This window comes from Podarcis gaigeae, assembly GCF_964106915.1.
Source record: "Podarcis gaigeae genome assembly, chromosome: 2".
Taxonomy (NCBI): domain Eukaryota; kingdom Metazoa; phylum Chordata; class Lepidosauria; order Squamata; family Lacertidae; genus Podarcis; species Podarcis gaigeae.
The window spans coordinates 105,191,727-105,208,165 of record NC_139679.1 but is presented as its reverse complement, the minus strand read 5'-3'; the positions used below and the strand labels follow the sequence as shown (position 1 = coordinate 105,208,165).

The 16,439-nt window shown below is 40.3% G+C and overlaps 1 protein-coding gene across 6 annotated transcripts in view; it reads right to left on the bottom strand.

Moving 5' to 3' along the window:
* CFAP20DC (CFAP20 domain containing) overlaps positions 1-16,439 on the bottom strand; it is a 151,378-nt gene that overhangs the window by 107,252 nt on the left and 27,687 nt on the right. For 4 of the 6 annotated variants that reach the window (XM_083723738.1, XM_083723739.1, XM_083723740.1 and 1 more), the window contains exon 5: positions 14,850-14,922. The exons of the other annotated variants lie outside the window; for them this stretch is intronic. In XM_083723738.1, the coding sequence (XP_083579864.1) occupies positions 14,850-14,922 (73 nt within the window). The remainder of the gene's footprint in view (positions 1-14,849; positions 14,923-16,439) is intronic. 6 annotated transcript variants of the gene reach the window in all.

Genomic DNA, 16,439 nt, shown 5'->3' with positions numbered 1-16,439 from the left:
GGGGCAGCAAGGTGGCAGTGTGGGGAAGGGTGGCAGCAGGAAATTACCACGGCACCTCAAGCGGCAAAATGGGACGTCTGCCCCTGCCTAGCTCTGTGTGTGGAAGCACCCTTAGCAACATGAAACACACATACTCTATCAAACAAGAAGATAAGAAGTAAAATGTTTATGAAAATACAGTCTCGTTGATTCTTTTAGTAGCTATTCATCAGAACACTGCACATATGAAATAGGGAGAAAATAGCTCGTGGAACGTCTTTACATCTATTTTCATAAAAGTGAAATGAGACAATTATTTTTTACGTTTATGGAAATCTGTAAGGGTTCCGAGGCCTAGCTTGACCACGGCAGCCCCACCACCTCATAAAACAGTTTCTAAAAAAAGTCAATAGTATTGGCAAAGTACTGATTACAGTATTCTCCCATTTCAATCAAATAGTCCTGCTGATCCTGAAACATGCTTACAGAACATGTAGTTTTATGGCGGCATCTCTTTGGCCAGGGATAAAGAATAAGAAGATTGAATACAGACGACAAAGCAGCTACAGGATATATATTGTGAACAACTGAGAAGTTAATGATAACATTTTGTAACTACTTCAATATCCAAGAGCTTCTTCATTATACAAAGACAAACAAGCACTTAATTGGGTACAGAAGTTGCATTTACTATTTGTTTCAGCACACAAAGACTTCCAGAAACTGAGGAGGCTTAGGGTCGTGGGCTGCTGTTCGAAGCATGCAATTACAATTTTCACCCTTTCCAAATGGCAATTGCTTTGTGTAATTACATGTCCAAACTGAGTTCACACATTTGCAAATATCATTTACTGTGATTTCTTTTCTAAGCCCTCTTTTTTCAGATCTTCATGTTCCACCCCTACGCACCAGAGCACTGACAAACAGTCTTGATTGCAGTTTTGTTTGGATGTCACTGCGGTGCTAAAATGACAGAGTGGCGAACAGCAGAAATAAAACGGCACCAATGAGATAGCCAATAATTGCAAATGCACTCCCAGTAGTGGTCTGCCCTAGCCTCTCTCTTTATGTGCATTCCAAGACCGGTTAACTCTCCCTTTCCTGACTGTTCTGCTTCATCAAGTTAGCATCTCCTTTCACTCTGTCTAACTGGCCGACTTAAATGTTAAGATTTCTTGGGAGGGAGGGACACTATTACTCCCACCTTAAGGAAAGTTTCTTACACCCTGACAATGCTACATAACATGTTAAACAGCACCAGTTATCAGCCCTACTTATTAGTAAAGGAGTACACAGAAGCCACTGCAATAATCAACTGAAGTATTCCCCCATGGACTAATTAAGACATCATCCTTCACAAACTTCATTAATAGTAAGGGATAATAATAATTAACCCCAAAAGCCACCCACACACACATAAAGCACCCATCTATCCCTGTGATGGAAAGATGTTACTTTATGTTCTCAGTATTTAGTAGAAAGAAATTCACAATTTCTCTAGTGTGTGGATATTGGTAACCACCAAACCGAAACCTGACTTACCCTCTGAGCAACATCCGTGTCAGATAAATGACAATAAAGAACAAGTATTTGAGCACAGCTAGCGGAGAAAGTGAACAGTTAAAGCAGAAAAGGCAAACATGGCAGGACAGCTCAGCTGCTGAGCCAACCACTGGCAATAATTTAGCTGCTAATATAGTGAAAGGGCAAGCAGAGGAGCAGTCACAAAGTTCTGTCCCTCTAAACTAACATGAATGCCCGACTTTCATGGGAAGAAGGGAAAGGAGGAAATATATAGCTGGCAATGGAGTACATCTCTGGAGTTGAAGTCAAACTGCTGTGTTAGCAGGAGCGAAGTGACCTCCCCAGAGTGTTCTAAACTATTTCAACATTGCATTTTTAAATGGCTGTAATGTGCCCTGATAATAATAATAATGCCACCACAAAAGCTGTTGTAAAGTGACGTAAGATCAATCAACTTAAAATGCTGAAAAGTGAAATGAACTTTAACTGTTCCTGAACCTATGTTTGGTTCCATGTGCATGATAGAAGGTTAATCTAAGTATGCCTACTAACTGAGAACATTTACTCTCTTTTCAGTTTTGAAAGCAGCTGCAGATGAATCATTCGTCTTTTTTTAGGCAATTTTCCAGTAGCTGGACCATATAATCGCCATGTATAAATATCAAGACACTCCAAAATGGTTGATAATTTGTCCGAGACTCTGCTGAAGTGGGTGCTTTCCTCCTTTGACCCCGTAGCAGACTCCGGTCCCAATGGCAACACAGCATTGCTAAAACGCTTTTATATATTGTATATATTGTATAGGACATTTTGATGGAATAAAAGTAGATACTTTAAAAGAGAAGTTAGGCTTAAATTGAACGAACTTATAAAGAACCAGGAATAATCTTCTCATCAAAATAGCCAGCAGTCAAATGGCTGACTAAGGAAGATTTAGACAGCCTGACATTTAAAATTGTTAAAATAAAAAGGTTTCTTCTGTGAAAGGAATACTTGGCACAGATTGTGTAGGAATACATGGCTCATCTTAAGTGGAGGATTCGGCAGTCATGTGATGCCCATGACATGAGCTGCTGTAGCTCACAGAACACTGCCCTACTTGAAGTAATGTGAACAGCTATCAGCTGTGCCCCTAAGTATACATGGGGTAAATTATTAATATAATCCTTTAGGATTTTAGGATTTCAATCTGCTAAATATGGCAGCATGCAGAATTTATAAGCACAGGGATTTTTATCAAGTTTTTTGACACAATGACAGTGGGAGGCAATAAAATATTTTATTGAAAGTTTCAACTTACAAAGATTTGGAACTTTACTCTGGAGCCAACTGACGATTCCCAGGTAAGATCCTCCCCCTATTGTGTGGGCACGGTGATCCCTCCCCCTACCTGGCCTGGTCACCTTGGCAATGCCTCCCCAGGCAAGATTGGGCAACTGGCTGAGGTAGGCGGAGACCTCCAGGTATCCCACCTGGGGAAGGCGAAGCCAAGCCTGTGCTAATGGTGCCGCATAGGGTCCAGGGGGCTGCGCGTGACCACGCAAAGGGTGCCCCCCATTTAATGTGGGGAGCAGTCATTATGACGTAGCAAGTCAACTAAGCAGGATAATAAATTAATGTTTTAAAATCCAGTCTCCTGAAGCTGTATTAACTAAATTCAATGTGAACTTTTATGGTCGCACCCGGGATTAAAATAATAGATTATACAAAAATTATACATTCACATATTATACAATAAATAGACTGCTGTTTTCAACTTGGTATCCTGATCTCACTACGCCTGCTTCTGATATAGTAACTACTGTCTCCTTAAAACCATCTACTTGGGACTTTCCCTTTTATAGTATCATATAATTGTAGAGTTGGAAGGGACCCAGAGGGTCATCTGGTCCAGCCCCCTGAAATGCAGGAATCTCAATTAAAGCATCCATGACAGATGGCCACCCAACCTCTGCTTAAAAACATCCCATTAAGAAGAGCCTGCCACCTTCTGAAGGAGCCCATTCCACTGTCAAACAGCTATTACCATCAAAAAGTTCTTCCTGGTGTTACTCCTTTCTTATAACTTGAAGCCATTGGTTCAGGTCCTGCCCTCTGGAGAAGAAAACAAGCTTGCTCCATCTTCCATTTGAAAGCCCTTTAGATATTTGAAGACCGCTATCATATTGATTGCTATCCTATTGTCTCTCAGTCTCCTCTTATCTAGGCTAAAGATACCCCACTCCCTCAACTGTTCCTCATAAGGCTTTGTTTCCAGAGTTTTTCTGATGTACATTTAAACAAGTTGCTTTTCATATTAGTGTTCTAGCACTTGATTATCTTATTGGGTCAAGTGTGTAATTTCTTATGGTATAATAAAACATGACTGGCTATTTGCTCTGGAATATGCATATTGTACATCATCACATTATAATCTATTTACTATATTTGCATGTATGGAGACATATTTATTGGCTATTGTGGCTATGATAAGAATATAATATCGTAAATAAAGCATTTGTTTTGTACTGTATATTTTATGCACTGAAAATATTTTTATTACGTTTCTTAACATCCCATAAGGCAGTATTCTACAACTCCCATCCCCTCTGACCATTGACCATAATGGCTGAGGCTGATAGGATGTGTAGACCAAAACATCTGGAGAGACCAGATTTGGGAAGGCAGCTGTGAGAGGTGTTGATCGCAAAACCAGGATTGTGGGTTGCTACTGCAGATATATATGCTTCAAATAGCAACTACACTGCTTTGTGTCCAGTTTCTAATGGGCTTCCTGCTCCATTCCACTTCTCTGAACCTTAATCTAGTCCTTATGCTGACTGACTGCCTAGAACATTATTCTGATATGAACATTTTGACCCCAAAATATTTCTTACCAACTGTCAGGTTTGATCCAGCTGAAATAACTACTCAATAAACCTTGGTTTTGCAAAGGCCGATTAACCTCTAATAACACCAGGATGGGGGAAAATGAATGCATTATAATCTTCAAACCATAAAAACCTGCTTGTGGGAAAATACCACTGAACAGGCACTTATTTTACATCCTTCCCCATTCAAACACTTTCTTGGATAACACACTAGGGAAAGAAATTCCACTTAAAAATGTTTTTTACTTAGAAGATTAGAAGACTTGGCGCAGGGTGAGGAGAGAAGCATGGAATATATTCAAAAGAGGTAGTAAGGTGCGTAGGCTGATTCCTTTGTACCGGCCTGAAGTGACAATTCTCTCACTTTCTTCCTTTGCTCAAAGGAAACACTGGTTTTTTTGTGCAGTGGAGACACTTAAAATCTTTCTTTTTAATGTTTTCAATCTCCCTTTCTCTTGTTTGCTTTTAAAGATATGTTCTTTCTATTCCCTTCCCCAAAACTTACCTGCACCACTTATAATAGCTTGCCATGGCAACTACAGGAAATGATTACCTTTTGCCACTACTTTTAGCCTAATAACACAGCTCTCTTCAAGGGTTTCTTTAGATGCCCTCAAGTAACCTTACTTCTCCTGCTGTACCAGCCCCTATACAAGTGCAGCTTCCAATCAAGAAAGAAGACTTTTCTCAAACAACTCAAGCGCACCATCTGTGTAAGCAGGATTTAACAGGATTCCAGGATCCAGTTCAGTTTTCAAAATATATTCTGAAATGTAACTCCTGTGTGTAACAGGAATAGTGCCAGAAGTTATCCTGAGAATGTCAAATGGTATGTCTGAACAAATGCATGCTGTGAAGCTGTTTTAGTTACTTTAACAGGGTTAGGCTTCAGACTGCCACCATAGGTACATGTAGATGGGACATTTTTCAATGAACTTCCAGCCCACTTTAGATTTACAATTTTTAATTTATGTAAAACACTTAAGCCTCATCCCTCCAAAGGAGTTTTTGACAAAATGAAGTAGCAACAAATAAGAGCCAAAATCAAGAAATGCAATAGAAATCAAATGAAAGAGGACCAAGGCAGACACTAGGCCTTTCTGAACAGCTAGGTTATGGAACTGCCCAGATAAACCAGAGGAACAGCTTGAGTCTCATTGGCCCAACAGTGGTAGGGCCGATGCTTCTTGCAACAGATGCTCTTACTTCACATGGAGTAGTAACCACCCCACTGAATGTAAACAGAGCAAGGTTCATATGGAAGAGGACATATTTGAGGCGCATGAGTCTTGGACTGTGAAACTGTACAGGGAATCTTGCTGGTATTTGCTGGAGAATAGGACAAAACTATTTCCTGCCTCCCTACATCCACCAAAAGGTTGGCAGCAGCACCTGCAATAGTCAAAGCCTCTGAGTCATGAAGATATAGAGAAAGTAAACGGGGAAGAGAAGAGAGACGTAAGAGGAGACACAGGAGGAAATGTTGGCAGGCTTTGCCATAGAGAGAAATTAGAAAGACTGAGAGAAAAGAGAGATGGCGAGGAACGTCTGAGGGCCAGAAAAATAAATAAATAAATAAATAAATAAATAAATAAATAAATAAATAAATATTTATACCCCGCCCATCTGGGCGGCTTCCAATCAAGTGTTAAAAACAATACACCATTAAATATTAAAAACTTCCCTAAACAGGGCTGCCTTCAGATGTCTTTTAAAGAGAAGATAGCTGCTTATTTCCTTCACATCTGAAGGGAGGGCGTTCCACAGGGCGGGTGCCACTACCGAGAAGGCCCTCTGTCTGGTTCCCTGTAACCTCACTTCTCGCAATGAGGGAACCGCCAGAAGGCCCTCGGCGCTGGATCTCAGTGTCCGGGCTGAACGGTGGGGGTGGAGACACTCCTTTAGGTATACAGGACCGAGGCCATTTAGGGCTTTAAAGGTCAGCACCAACACTTTGAATTGTCCTCGGAAACGTACTGGGAGCCAATGCAGATCTCTCAGGACTGGTGTCATGTGGTCCCGGCGGCCACTCCCAGTCAACAGTCTAGCTGCCACATTCTGAATGAATTGCAATTTCCGGGTCACCTTCATAGGTAGCCCCACGCAGAGCGCATTGCAGTAGTCCAAGCAGGAGATAACTAGACCATGCACCATTCTGGCAAGACAGCCCGCAGACAGGTAGGGTCTCAGCCTGAATACCAGGTGGAGCTGGTAGACAGCCGCCCTGGACACAGAATTAACTTGCGCCTCCATGGACAGCTGTGAGTCCAAAATGAGGCAAGGAACCTATGCTGCAGTAAAGATGTGGTCCTGTAATCAGGAGTGCCTGAGGAAATAAAACATGCACCAAGCAGGATCACCGATGATAAGAGCACCCAGACTTGTAACAGACAAGCTGGGATTCTGAAGATCCTTGGGACCTATAATGGAAGAGTACAGCAATCCTGATAACAGGCTAATTTTCTGCTGCTCTATATCCCTATGTTTTATTTCACTTTTCATGTTTTATTGTTCTTGCTTCTATTTATTTATTTATTTATTTATTTATTTATTTATTTAGTATACTGCCCTTCATTTGTAGATCTCAGGGAGTTTCACAACAGAAAAATACAATATAAAAACACAATGTAGACAATAAAAACACGAACAAAAAACAACAACTACAAACCAATAACCCTTCCATAAATTTTATAGTAAAAGATTAATAAATGGAAACAAACAAACAAAGTTGATAAGTAGCTGCACTTGGGAGTCCAGCCTGTAAGCAAAACTGCAGGGTAAAGGTAAAGGTAAAGGGACCCCTGACCATTAGGTCCAGTCATGGCCGACTCTGGGGTTGCGGTGCTTATCTCGCTTTATTGCCTGAGGGAGCCAGCGTACGGCTTCCGGGTCATGTGGCCAGCATGACTAAGCTGCTTCTGGCAAACCAGAGCAGCGCATTGAAACACCATTTACCTTCCCGCTGGAGCGGTGCCTATTTATCTACTTGCACTTTGACGTGCTTTCAAACTGCTAGGTTGGCAGGAGCAGGGACCGAGCAATGGGAGCTCACCCCGTGGCGGGGATTCGAACCGCCAATTTTCTGATCAGCAAGCCCTAGGCTCTGTGGTTTAACCCACAGCGCCACCCGCGTCCCTGCAGGGTAGAAATAAGTAAATAAATATAGCAAGCCAGGCAGAAGGCTGGTCTCCTTAGGACATTAGTATTCTATGTACCAAGTGTTTCTTCCCATGGGAGCAGAGTCAGGCGTGCAGGTCCTCCTTCCTTCATACATACATAGCTTGCAATAGTACCATTGGGAAAAATCTATTTCTCAATCAACTGTGCTGAATGTATAAATTGTGCATAGGTGAAGAATAGGTAACTATCTAATAATGATATTTTAATTCAACACACTCTTACTATTTTAGTAATTCACCAGTTCTCTTCCAACCGTAATGAAATATCTGGTGTAAACCTTTCCAAAATGAATGTGGGTGTTCAGTGGTTGTGCTACTTTCCTTCCAAGATGTTTTTCAAGATTGGATTTTGAGATTTGAGAAGCAGGAGTCAAATCAGGAAAACTTCTACATTAACTCACCAACACAATAGGAGCCATGAGAGAGATAACATTCATTAGTTATCTGAACATCAGGAGGCCCCTAGGCTGAAAGACAAACTGTTCTGTAATATTTTGGATGTCTTGAAGGAGTTCTAGAATACACCAATTAATCAGAGCTGACTTTTTAATTTACTATGACATATTGTAATAAATAAGATTATTAAAGGGAATCTAATCCATCTGGTGTGCAGAGGTCATGATTTAATTAGGATTTTTATATATCTGAAATTAAACTAGGAGTATATGAAATGCCTAAAAGTAACAGAAAACTTTGATTAGACTTTTACCGCTATTAATAATGCCTTATTTCCTGTTCCAGTGTCTTAATAATGTAATTATCCTGGAGCAAACCAGAACTAGGTATATTTTATTTATTTAAACTTGAAGTCTACCCAACTGCTAAAGTTCAGGACAGGTTGAGAAGTTTTTGTCAGCAGATCAACATGATTAAAACAGCTCAATTGAGAACCTCTGAACCCTTCTTCTAGCACTAAAAACAAACTCCATCGCTGTGAGTGGCAGTGCTGAGTCAATTCTCTAAACATGCCTCAGCAATCACAGCCAAGGAGTGCAAACAGGTTTCATTAGTTTTGGGAAGGATGAAGAAAGGAGTTAACAATGACCCTTCGCACAGAATCCAAATGGCTGCCAGGAACATTGTGCCTCTCCAATGCTGATGACTTCCTGAACCAAAGGGGACAGGTGTATCAACGGAAAATGGCACACAGTGGGATATGTATTCCAATTGTGGAGCCTGAGATAGTTTAAATACTAGGCAGCTGCCTAGGGTGGCAAAATGTTAGGGGCAGCAAAAGTAGGAGGGCAGTGGAATTCAAAAGGTTGCAGAATTCATAGGCACATGACAGACTTACCATTGCTCCATGGCAAGGCGAATAATAGCATAAATTTATAAACTGACTTGCTTAGAAGAAAATAGTTTATGGGAAGAAATGTTAGGCACATACGTGCATCTGATCGGCTCACCTTGGTTGCTGCTGCTGCCCTGGCACACTACCATTTTGGAATCAGCTACTGATGAAAGTTGTTGTAACAAACATTTCTTACCAGCTGACAAATTTCCTCTCGCTATGACTGGGAAATTGCAATTGCTGCTCGTTTATATCTGTATAAACTCTTTGGTATTTGTAGTTTTCTTTCTCAATTGTTGGTGGAGCCGGGAATTTATAATTCTTGTTTGTGTAATTTTGTATACACTTGAAGCGGGTTTCAAAACTGGGGTTGATAGTTCTATTCTGATTTTTTAAAAAGAAGCAGCTTAGTTTGGTTTATTATTCAGCATGGCAAAAAGAAATTCTCTGGATCCCAGTATGGAAGGCTGAAAAGGAGATCCAAACAAGGAGGTTGTATCTCCAACCACAAGCAGAGGAAAGGAGTTCAAGGACCAAACTGAAACTGAAGCTGAAATGAATTTTACATACTGCCTGAAAAGTTACTGGTTTGAGGAACATAGCTTGAACACAGAAGACAAACCAAATGAAGTACTTCACATCAAGAACTGAAAGCAAATGAATCTGGAAATGCTACATTGTCTACAATTTTTAACTTTAGTGAGCTTGCTGCTTGGCTTATTTGCCACAAATTCTGGTGGACAGAACCAATTCAACAATTCGTGTTTCCCAAGGATAATAATCCACTGAAGAAAATTCTCATTCTAGAATTATACATGGACACTGGCCAATGAGAAATAATTAATCACCAACAATGTCAGTATTCCATTTCAAATAACTGTGTTCTGGTTTTGTTGCAAGCTGCTTACTCGTAACATTACTGGAACATCACAATCTCTTTGTGATAAAGGAACAAGAGATTGGAAAAACATATCTGCTATTTCAGAAGGACACAAGAGAACTAGTGACCATCTGGAAAAATTTCAGAAATGCAAAGAACCTGAACTTCATTAAAAAAAATTGTTGATGAAGAAAACATGCCAAAAGAAAAATACTGGCAACCAATTTTAGAATGACTTTTTTTTTTTAATGAGAGCTCTTGGTTTACATCATTTGACTTCTTGGAAAACACATGAAAAACACACACATCTGGTAACAGAAGGTTTCTCAGATTTGAAAAATACTTAGCTGTGCCCGACCCAGTTGTGAATCAGCACTTGTGTAGAATAAGGAGCAATGAGACACATGTTCAGTGTATTGGGAAAGAGTTAATTCAGTCTTTATGCAGTGCCATCATAGAAAAAAGTCTGTCAGCATCTTGTACTGCTAAGTACTTTGCAATCTTTCTAAACTGAACATGGAATGTAAGCCATGGTGAGCCAATGACAATGATTCTTTGCTTCATAGATGTAGCTTTTGACAATAACCAACTGGTTAACAAAAATAAATATATGTATTCATACCACTGGTGTTGATATTATGGATATTTTATTTCAGCAGTTGGAAGAGATGGAACTACCTATTGAAAAGGGTAAGGGTAAGACAACGGATCAAATATGAAGGAGAAAGAAAATGGCATCCAACAGATAATTCTGAATGTCAATCCATGAGCAGTATTTGGTCCATGTAGTGCACATTCCTTAAAATTGATCATAGTTGATGCTGCTTTCGTAAGGGTTGGAAGATTCAGAACATTTCTATGCCATCTGGTGGGATTTTATTTCTTATGTTTCAGACCTTGATGCTCAATATTCACCATCCACCTCAGCTCGGGAAATATGGTTGTCTTGATTTATATTGCTGTGCCACAATTTTCCTTTTTTATTTTGTATTGCTTATTTGTGTCTTATATGGCATGATGTAATACCCTGTGGCTACTGCACTTTTGGGTTGTTAATGTCAATAAAAATTTGGAAAATAAAAATAAATGCTGCTGCTACGTGTTGCTTGGATAGCACAAACATCTGACTGTCCTTTTCCTACCAAACAAGAAAACAGTTGTGCAACTTCCAATATGTTTTTGTTCTTTCTATGAATTGCTGTTTTCATTATATTTTATCACTTTATGTGAGTCATTTCAAACTATATGAAGACAGAGTAATGAGGCCTTCCTGAAATTAGCATCCCTATGAGACAATGGGGTTATGAGAGAGGAGAACGCTCCTTCAATAAAGACAAAGCCTCCAAGGATCTCTCCCATACATTCCTATTTCATAAACAGGTGAAACAAGATTTTCGATTTGATACGAATACAGGGAAAAGGTAAGAAAACAAAAGGGCAGAGATGGGAAATTAATACAATTAAATAAAACTCAAATCAAAATACTTGCTGTCAAAGTGAATGCATATTTTCAAAAGGCAACAGTATGATAGATGGCATTCACATAAAAGACTCGTCCAGCAACACAGGAGATGATAACATATCATCAAACGCTCTGAGAAATATACCGTCCCAGCTCCCATTTATTGCTACATTAACAATGGAGATGGCACATCAAGGGGAAACCCCAAAAGTGTCAGACCCTCTATATTTAAACATAAAGAAGGAATTTAAGTAAAGTCTGGTAGAATACTGCAGAATATCTCAAAAATGATGAGCATGGGGAAATTGATGTCAAATATTAGTTTTACAAGTTCTACACTTAACATACTTTTCTCAGGACATAATAATTCAACATTAAGCTGTCTGCTCTTACAAATAGGATTTCCATAAACTCAGGGAAAGGCTGGAGTCTGCATTCCTATGTACTGAAGCTATGCAAAAAACAAAAAACAAACCACTACAAAAGTAAACTTTACCTATAGATCCTTGATCTTTAGATCCTTGATCTAATTTGTCTTGAACACTATGGCTAGGAGGACAATGAACCATTTTTTAATGGAAATACTGAACACTTCAGACCCCCATAGCACAATATGTATTTTACCAAGTTCTTGATTAAGAAACCAATATGGAATTTATAAGAACGGCTACAATGCTTATTTTAAGTCTTTCAGGACATTACTAGCAACTTCCTTTCCCACTGGACACAGCAGATGGAATTAGCATCTGGCCCTTCTTCAGTACAGGGAGCCCAAGAGATAATGGCCAGCTAGGAGGAAATTGTACTCATTCCCCAGACAGCAATCAAAGCAACTTTGGTTCCAGAGATTCCAGTAGGCACAACACTAAGGAGACACTTTGAATTAAAGTCAGATCAACAGTTTGGAAGGAAGCCCAGAAAGCAGATACTTCTGAAGTGAAGTAAGACCAAGCATGGTGTTATATGTTTAGGAAAATAGGCTTATTATCTAGTCTCCTTCAAATTAACAGTTTAAGAAAGAAGCAATCACATAGTGAAAGCACGCTACTAATACAGAATAGGAGTGTGCAACATATGACGTTAAATTATACAAGAGTAGATTACAGAGGGAAACTGCCACTAGCTGTAATCCACTATGCTACAGATTTCCAAGTTTTTATCTTCAAGATTTCACAGCACTTATGTCCCTATTTATCAGAAGATAATTTGAGTGGCCATGATCTTGTATTTCAAACTTCCAGTGAAAAATTAATTGCATCCAGCAGAATCTTACAAATAAAACGGTGTACAATTGTGCAGAGGCACATAGGATAAGAATCTCATTCAGGTGCCCTTGGATATTTATTTGTGGCAGAGTTTTAACACCCAGCTCTTCCCCCAGGTTCAAGCAAAGACTCTCCTCCCTGGAAGAAAGGGGAGTGGTTGTGGGCGGGAGCCCGAGCTCCGCCCCTAGCAGGGGGGCGTTAGCCCCCTGCCTCCTCCTCTCACCTGGCTGGCGCCCACGCCCCTCGGCAGGCACCCAACCAGGTGCCTCTGAGGGGGCGTGTACTGCAGCCTTTTGCTGCGGCGCCAGCCTCTCCTCGGCCTCATTCTTCTCCGTCATCTCGTCGCGAGTCACCCAACCTCCACTCCCTTATAGCTCAGGGTCTTAGTTTTCCTTGGCCTTGCTATGGACTTAGGTTGGTCACCCTGGTTGTCCGGGGGGCCTGGTAGGAATTTTTCCATTTGGGATTAGGCTTTTTGGTTTTTTGCCTACCTTGTAGCAATCGTCACAACTTTCGTGGTATTGGTGGGTAGGTTAGGCATTGGAATAATGTGTCGTGGTGTCGAAGAGCTAGTTGTGGCCATCGCCTATGCCTTCAATTTTTGGGTATTCTGTTAAAGGAATCTGGCGGTCGTGCATTCTGTCCGATGCCTGCTTGGCGGGAGGCCATGGCACGACCCTCGGTGACATCAGGGGAGAGCCTATAGTTGGATGAGCATCAACAGGCTCCACCTACTGGTGAATAAACCCCCTTGTTCTAGACATCCAGTGCCTAAGCCAATACCTTTTCACTGCTGTAATCAAGTTGTGGCCTTTTCTCGCCCATTAACCTTATATCTCATGTCCTTGTGTACTCATTTCACATTGCAGGGGTCGGGTCCTTGAACCACAAAGGATAGGTTAGGATACAACAAAGTTTGAAACAAATTATGAAGACCACTATGGACTTTAATGCAATTCAACAGATTGTAATACCACAAAGCTGTTAATACGATTGGTAATTCAAATATATGCACTGCCAACGATGCCCCCAAAGCTAAACTACAGTACTAGGAAGAGACAGGCCTCACCTTTTCAGTGTTCTATGATATATAGCGTCACATCCAATACAACAGTTATAGCGTCACATCCAATACAACAGTTTTTCAATTAAATTTTCTCCTTATGGCATTCTAGCAGTGAAAGTGGGTATTACAGCAAATGCTGCAGTGCATCTTCCCTTTTAAATGAGTGTTCCTGTTGAAGATTTTTTTAAAGGAGATATTGGATGGCCACCTGTCATGTATGATCTGGTTGAGATTCCTGCATTGCAGGGGGTTGGACCAGATGACCCTGGTGCCCTTCCAGCTCTGCAATTCTGCGATAAGGCTCCATTCACAAGTTCCCTTCCATTTCACACACTGCTTCTCCACACCATTCTATTTTTCTTTTTCAATGCCACTTTACATTGCACCAGAATCTTCATTGGACTGTTTTTTGTGGGGAAGGAGGAAGACGAACGATCTTTCTTAAAAAACAAACAAACAAGGTATTCTACCAACCACTGTGGTTCCTCCTAGCATGCTGACACTTCTCTCCTGTTTTTTTTTAATGGTTCCAGTTCTAGCGGTGCTCAGCACCTAAATTCACTAGCTGAATTCACAATTTAATCAGATTATAGTAGCTAGCTGTAATCAACATGATGAAAACTGGAGGACCCTGGGAAGCACAAAACTAGGATTGTAAGACTGGCTGAAAATGCACAACCTTTTAACATTTTCTGGCAAAGAATGTCCCTGCCAGAACAAAGGGGAAAAAATGAGGGAGGAGGATAGAAATATGACATTCTCTCAGCCCTATTCCTTAGCTGAGAAAACGTGAATGTGTACTGCAGCCAAAAAAGCACTGATATCAATTAAGACTTAAGCACACATAAGTTGGTGAAGAACTGCAGTGTGAGTTTTCAATGCAGTGTCCATAACCACATAAGGAACTAAACAAAATCAGTGATCTTTAAAGAACAAGAATAATTACAAGTGAAAGTAAAACAAAATTCTCTCAGTCTTCTAAAGTGATAAAACTGTTTCATGTCCATAATCAGGAACTGATCACCTACACTACTTTTTCTAATTACAAAATATAATAAAGTTTTAGATAGTATGTTCATATATATATTCATAATTAAAAATATATAGATGTATTATATTAGAGAGAATTTGTTTTCTAGTCCTCAGGGAAATATACCACAAAAGAGTCTGAGAAATAGTGATCAAATTAGCTTAATTACTCCATGTCAACTTGATTAGTCGCTGTTCTTTAATGCAAAAGCTGCCACTTGCAATTAATAGCAGTTGGTGCTGGTTCAATTGATTGAGTGTCTACAATGCACGAAACATGATAGGAAGTTTAGCATTATCTTACAGCAATTCAGTAGAGAAGTCTTGTCCCAATGGTACATAAATCTGAAGTACCAGAAATTGCTGGATCAGTCCAACTAGAAAAAGAGAAAAGAAAAAGAAATACATAAAGTACACCCTACACATATTATTTAGCATTCCAGATAGAGATAGGAACTTTATTTCCCAAGGTTTATGCAATATATAAAAAGAGGAAAAACAACAGGAGGAAACCAAATCAAGCCGCAATAAAAGGGGATAATATTCTAAACAAGCAACTGGTGGCTCAGGTGGAACTCCTACAAAAAAGAGACCTAATTACTTTATTTACAGTTTTCATTACGTTGACAGCACACAAACACACGACTCTACAAGGGCACATAAAAATAAATCTAAAATTTCACAGGCATGTTCCAGCAAAAGCATGTGGTGATCACTCTCATAGATGACAAATCTAAACTTTATTTGAACCACTTAAACAATTCATCACACAACAGAATTCAGATTAGGACAGCTGGGGGCAACTGAGGGTTTGTTCTAAGCTGGACGTCTAAAACAGAAATGTAAGCTCAGATGGGAAAGCAGAGCGCAAAAGTTTCTTGCAAAAATCAAAATCCATTTCAGGACAGGAAAAACAAAATGGTTTTCATTAATAATGGCCACAGAATAGTCTTTTTTAAAAAAGTGGGGGTGGGGTGGGGGTGGAGGTTCCTGTAGTTGTATGAACAAGAATAGCCATGCAATACTACTATCCTGCTTTTTTTTTTTTTTTTTTTTTTGCTTTAAAAAGCAGAGACATCACCTTACCAACAAAGGTTCGTATAGTTAAAGCCATGGTTTTCCCAGTAGTGATGTATGGAAGTGAGAGCTGGACCATAAAGAAGGCTGATCGCCGAAGAATTGATGCTTTTGAATTATGGTGCTGGAGGAGACTCTTGAGAGTCCCATGGACTGCAAGAAGATCAAACATATCCATTCTTAAGGAAATCAGCCCTGAGTGCTCACCGGAAGGACTGATCGTGAAGCTGAGGCTCCAATACTTTGGCCACCTCATGAGAAGAGAAGACTCCCTGGAAAAGACCCTGATGCTGGGAAAGATGGAGGGCACAAGGAGAAGGGGACGACAGAAGACGAGATGGTTGGACAGTGTTCTTGAAGCTACAAACATGAGTCTGACCAAACTGCGGGAGGCAGTGGAAGAGAGGAGTGCCTGGCGTGCTCTGGTCCATGGGGTCACGAAGAGTCGGACAGGACTAAACGACTAAACAACTAAACAACAACAACAACTTCTACTATCCTACTATGACCAACTGAAAGAATAGCTGACCAACCCCATTCTAAAAAACACACCCTTCCAACTGTCTTAATACCAGCTGATTGTGATCCTTGATGTAACTGACTCACCAGCCCTAAACAACAGATTGTGTTACCCTATGCTTGGATTTCTATTTTAAAAGGCACGATCTAGACCAGGCACGATCTAGACTAATGGGCGTTTCAGGATTCTAGGTGGGTGGTAGGGGGTTCTACGGCACAAGCTGAATCCTCCTTCCATCGAGCACTGGTGGGCAGTAAGGAATTTTTACCATCAAGAAAGATGCATTAGTGGGCGGTA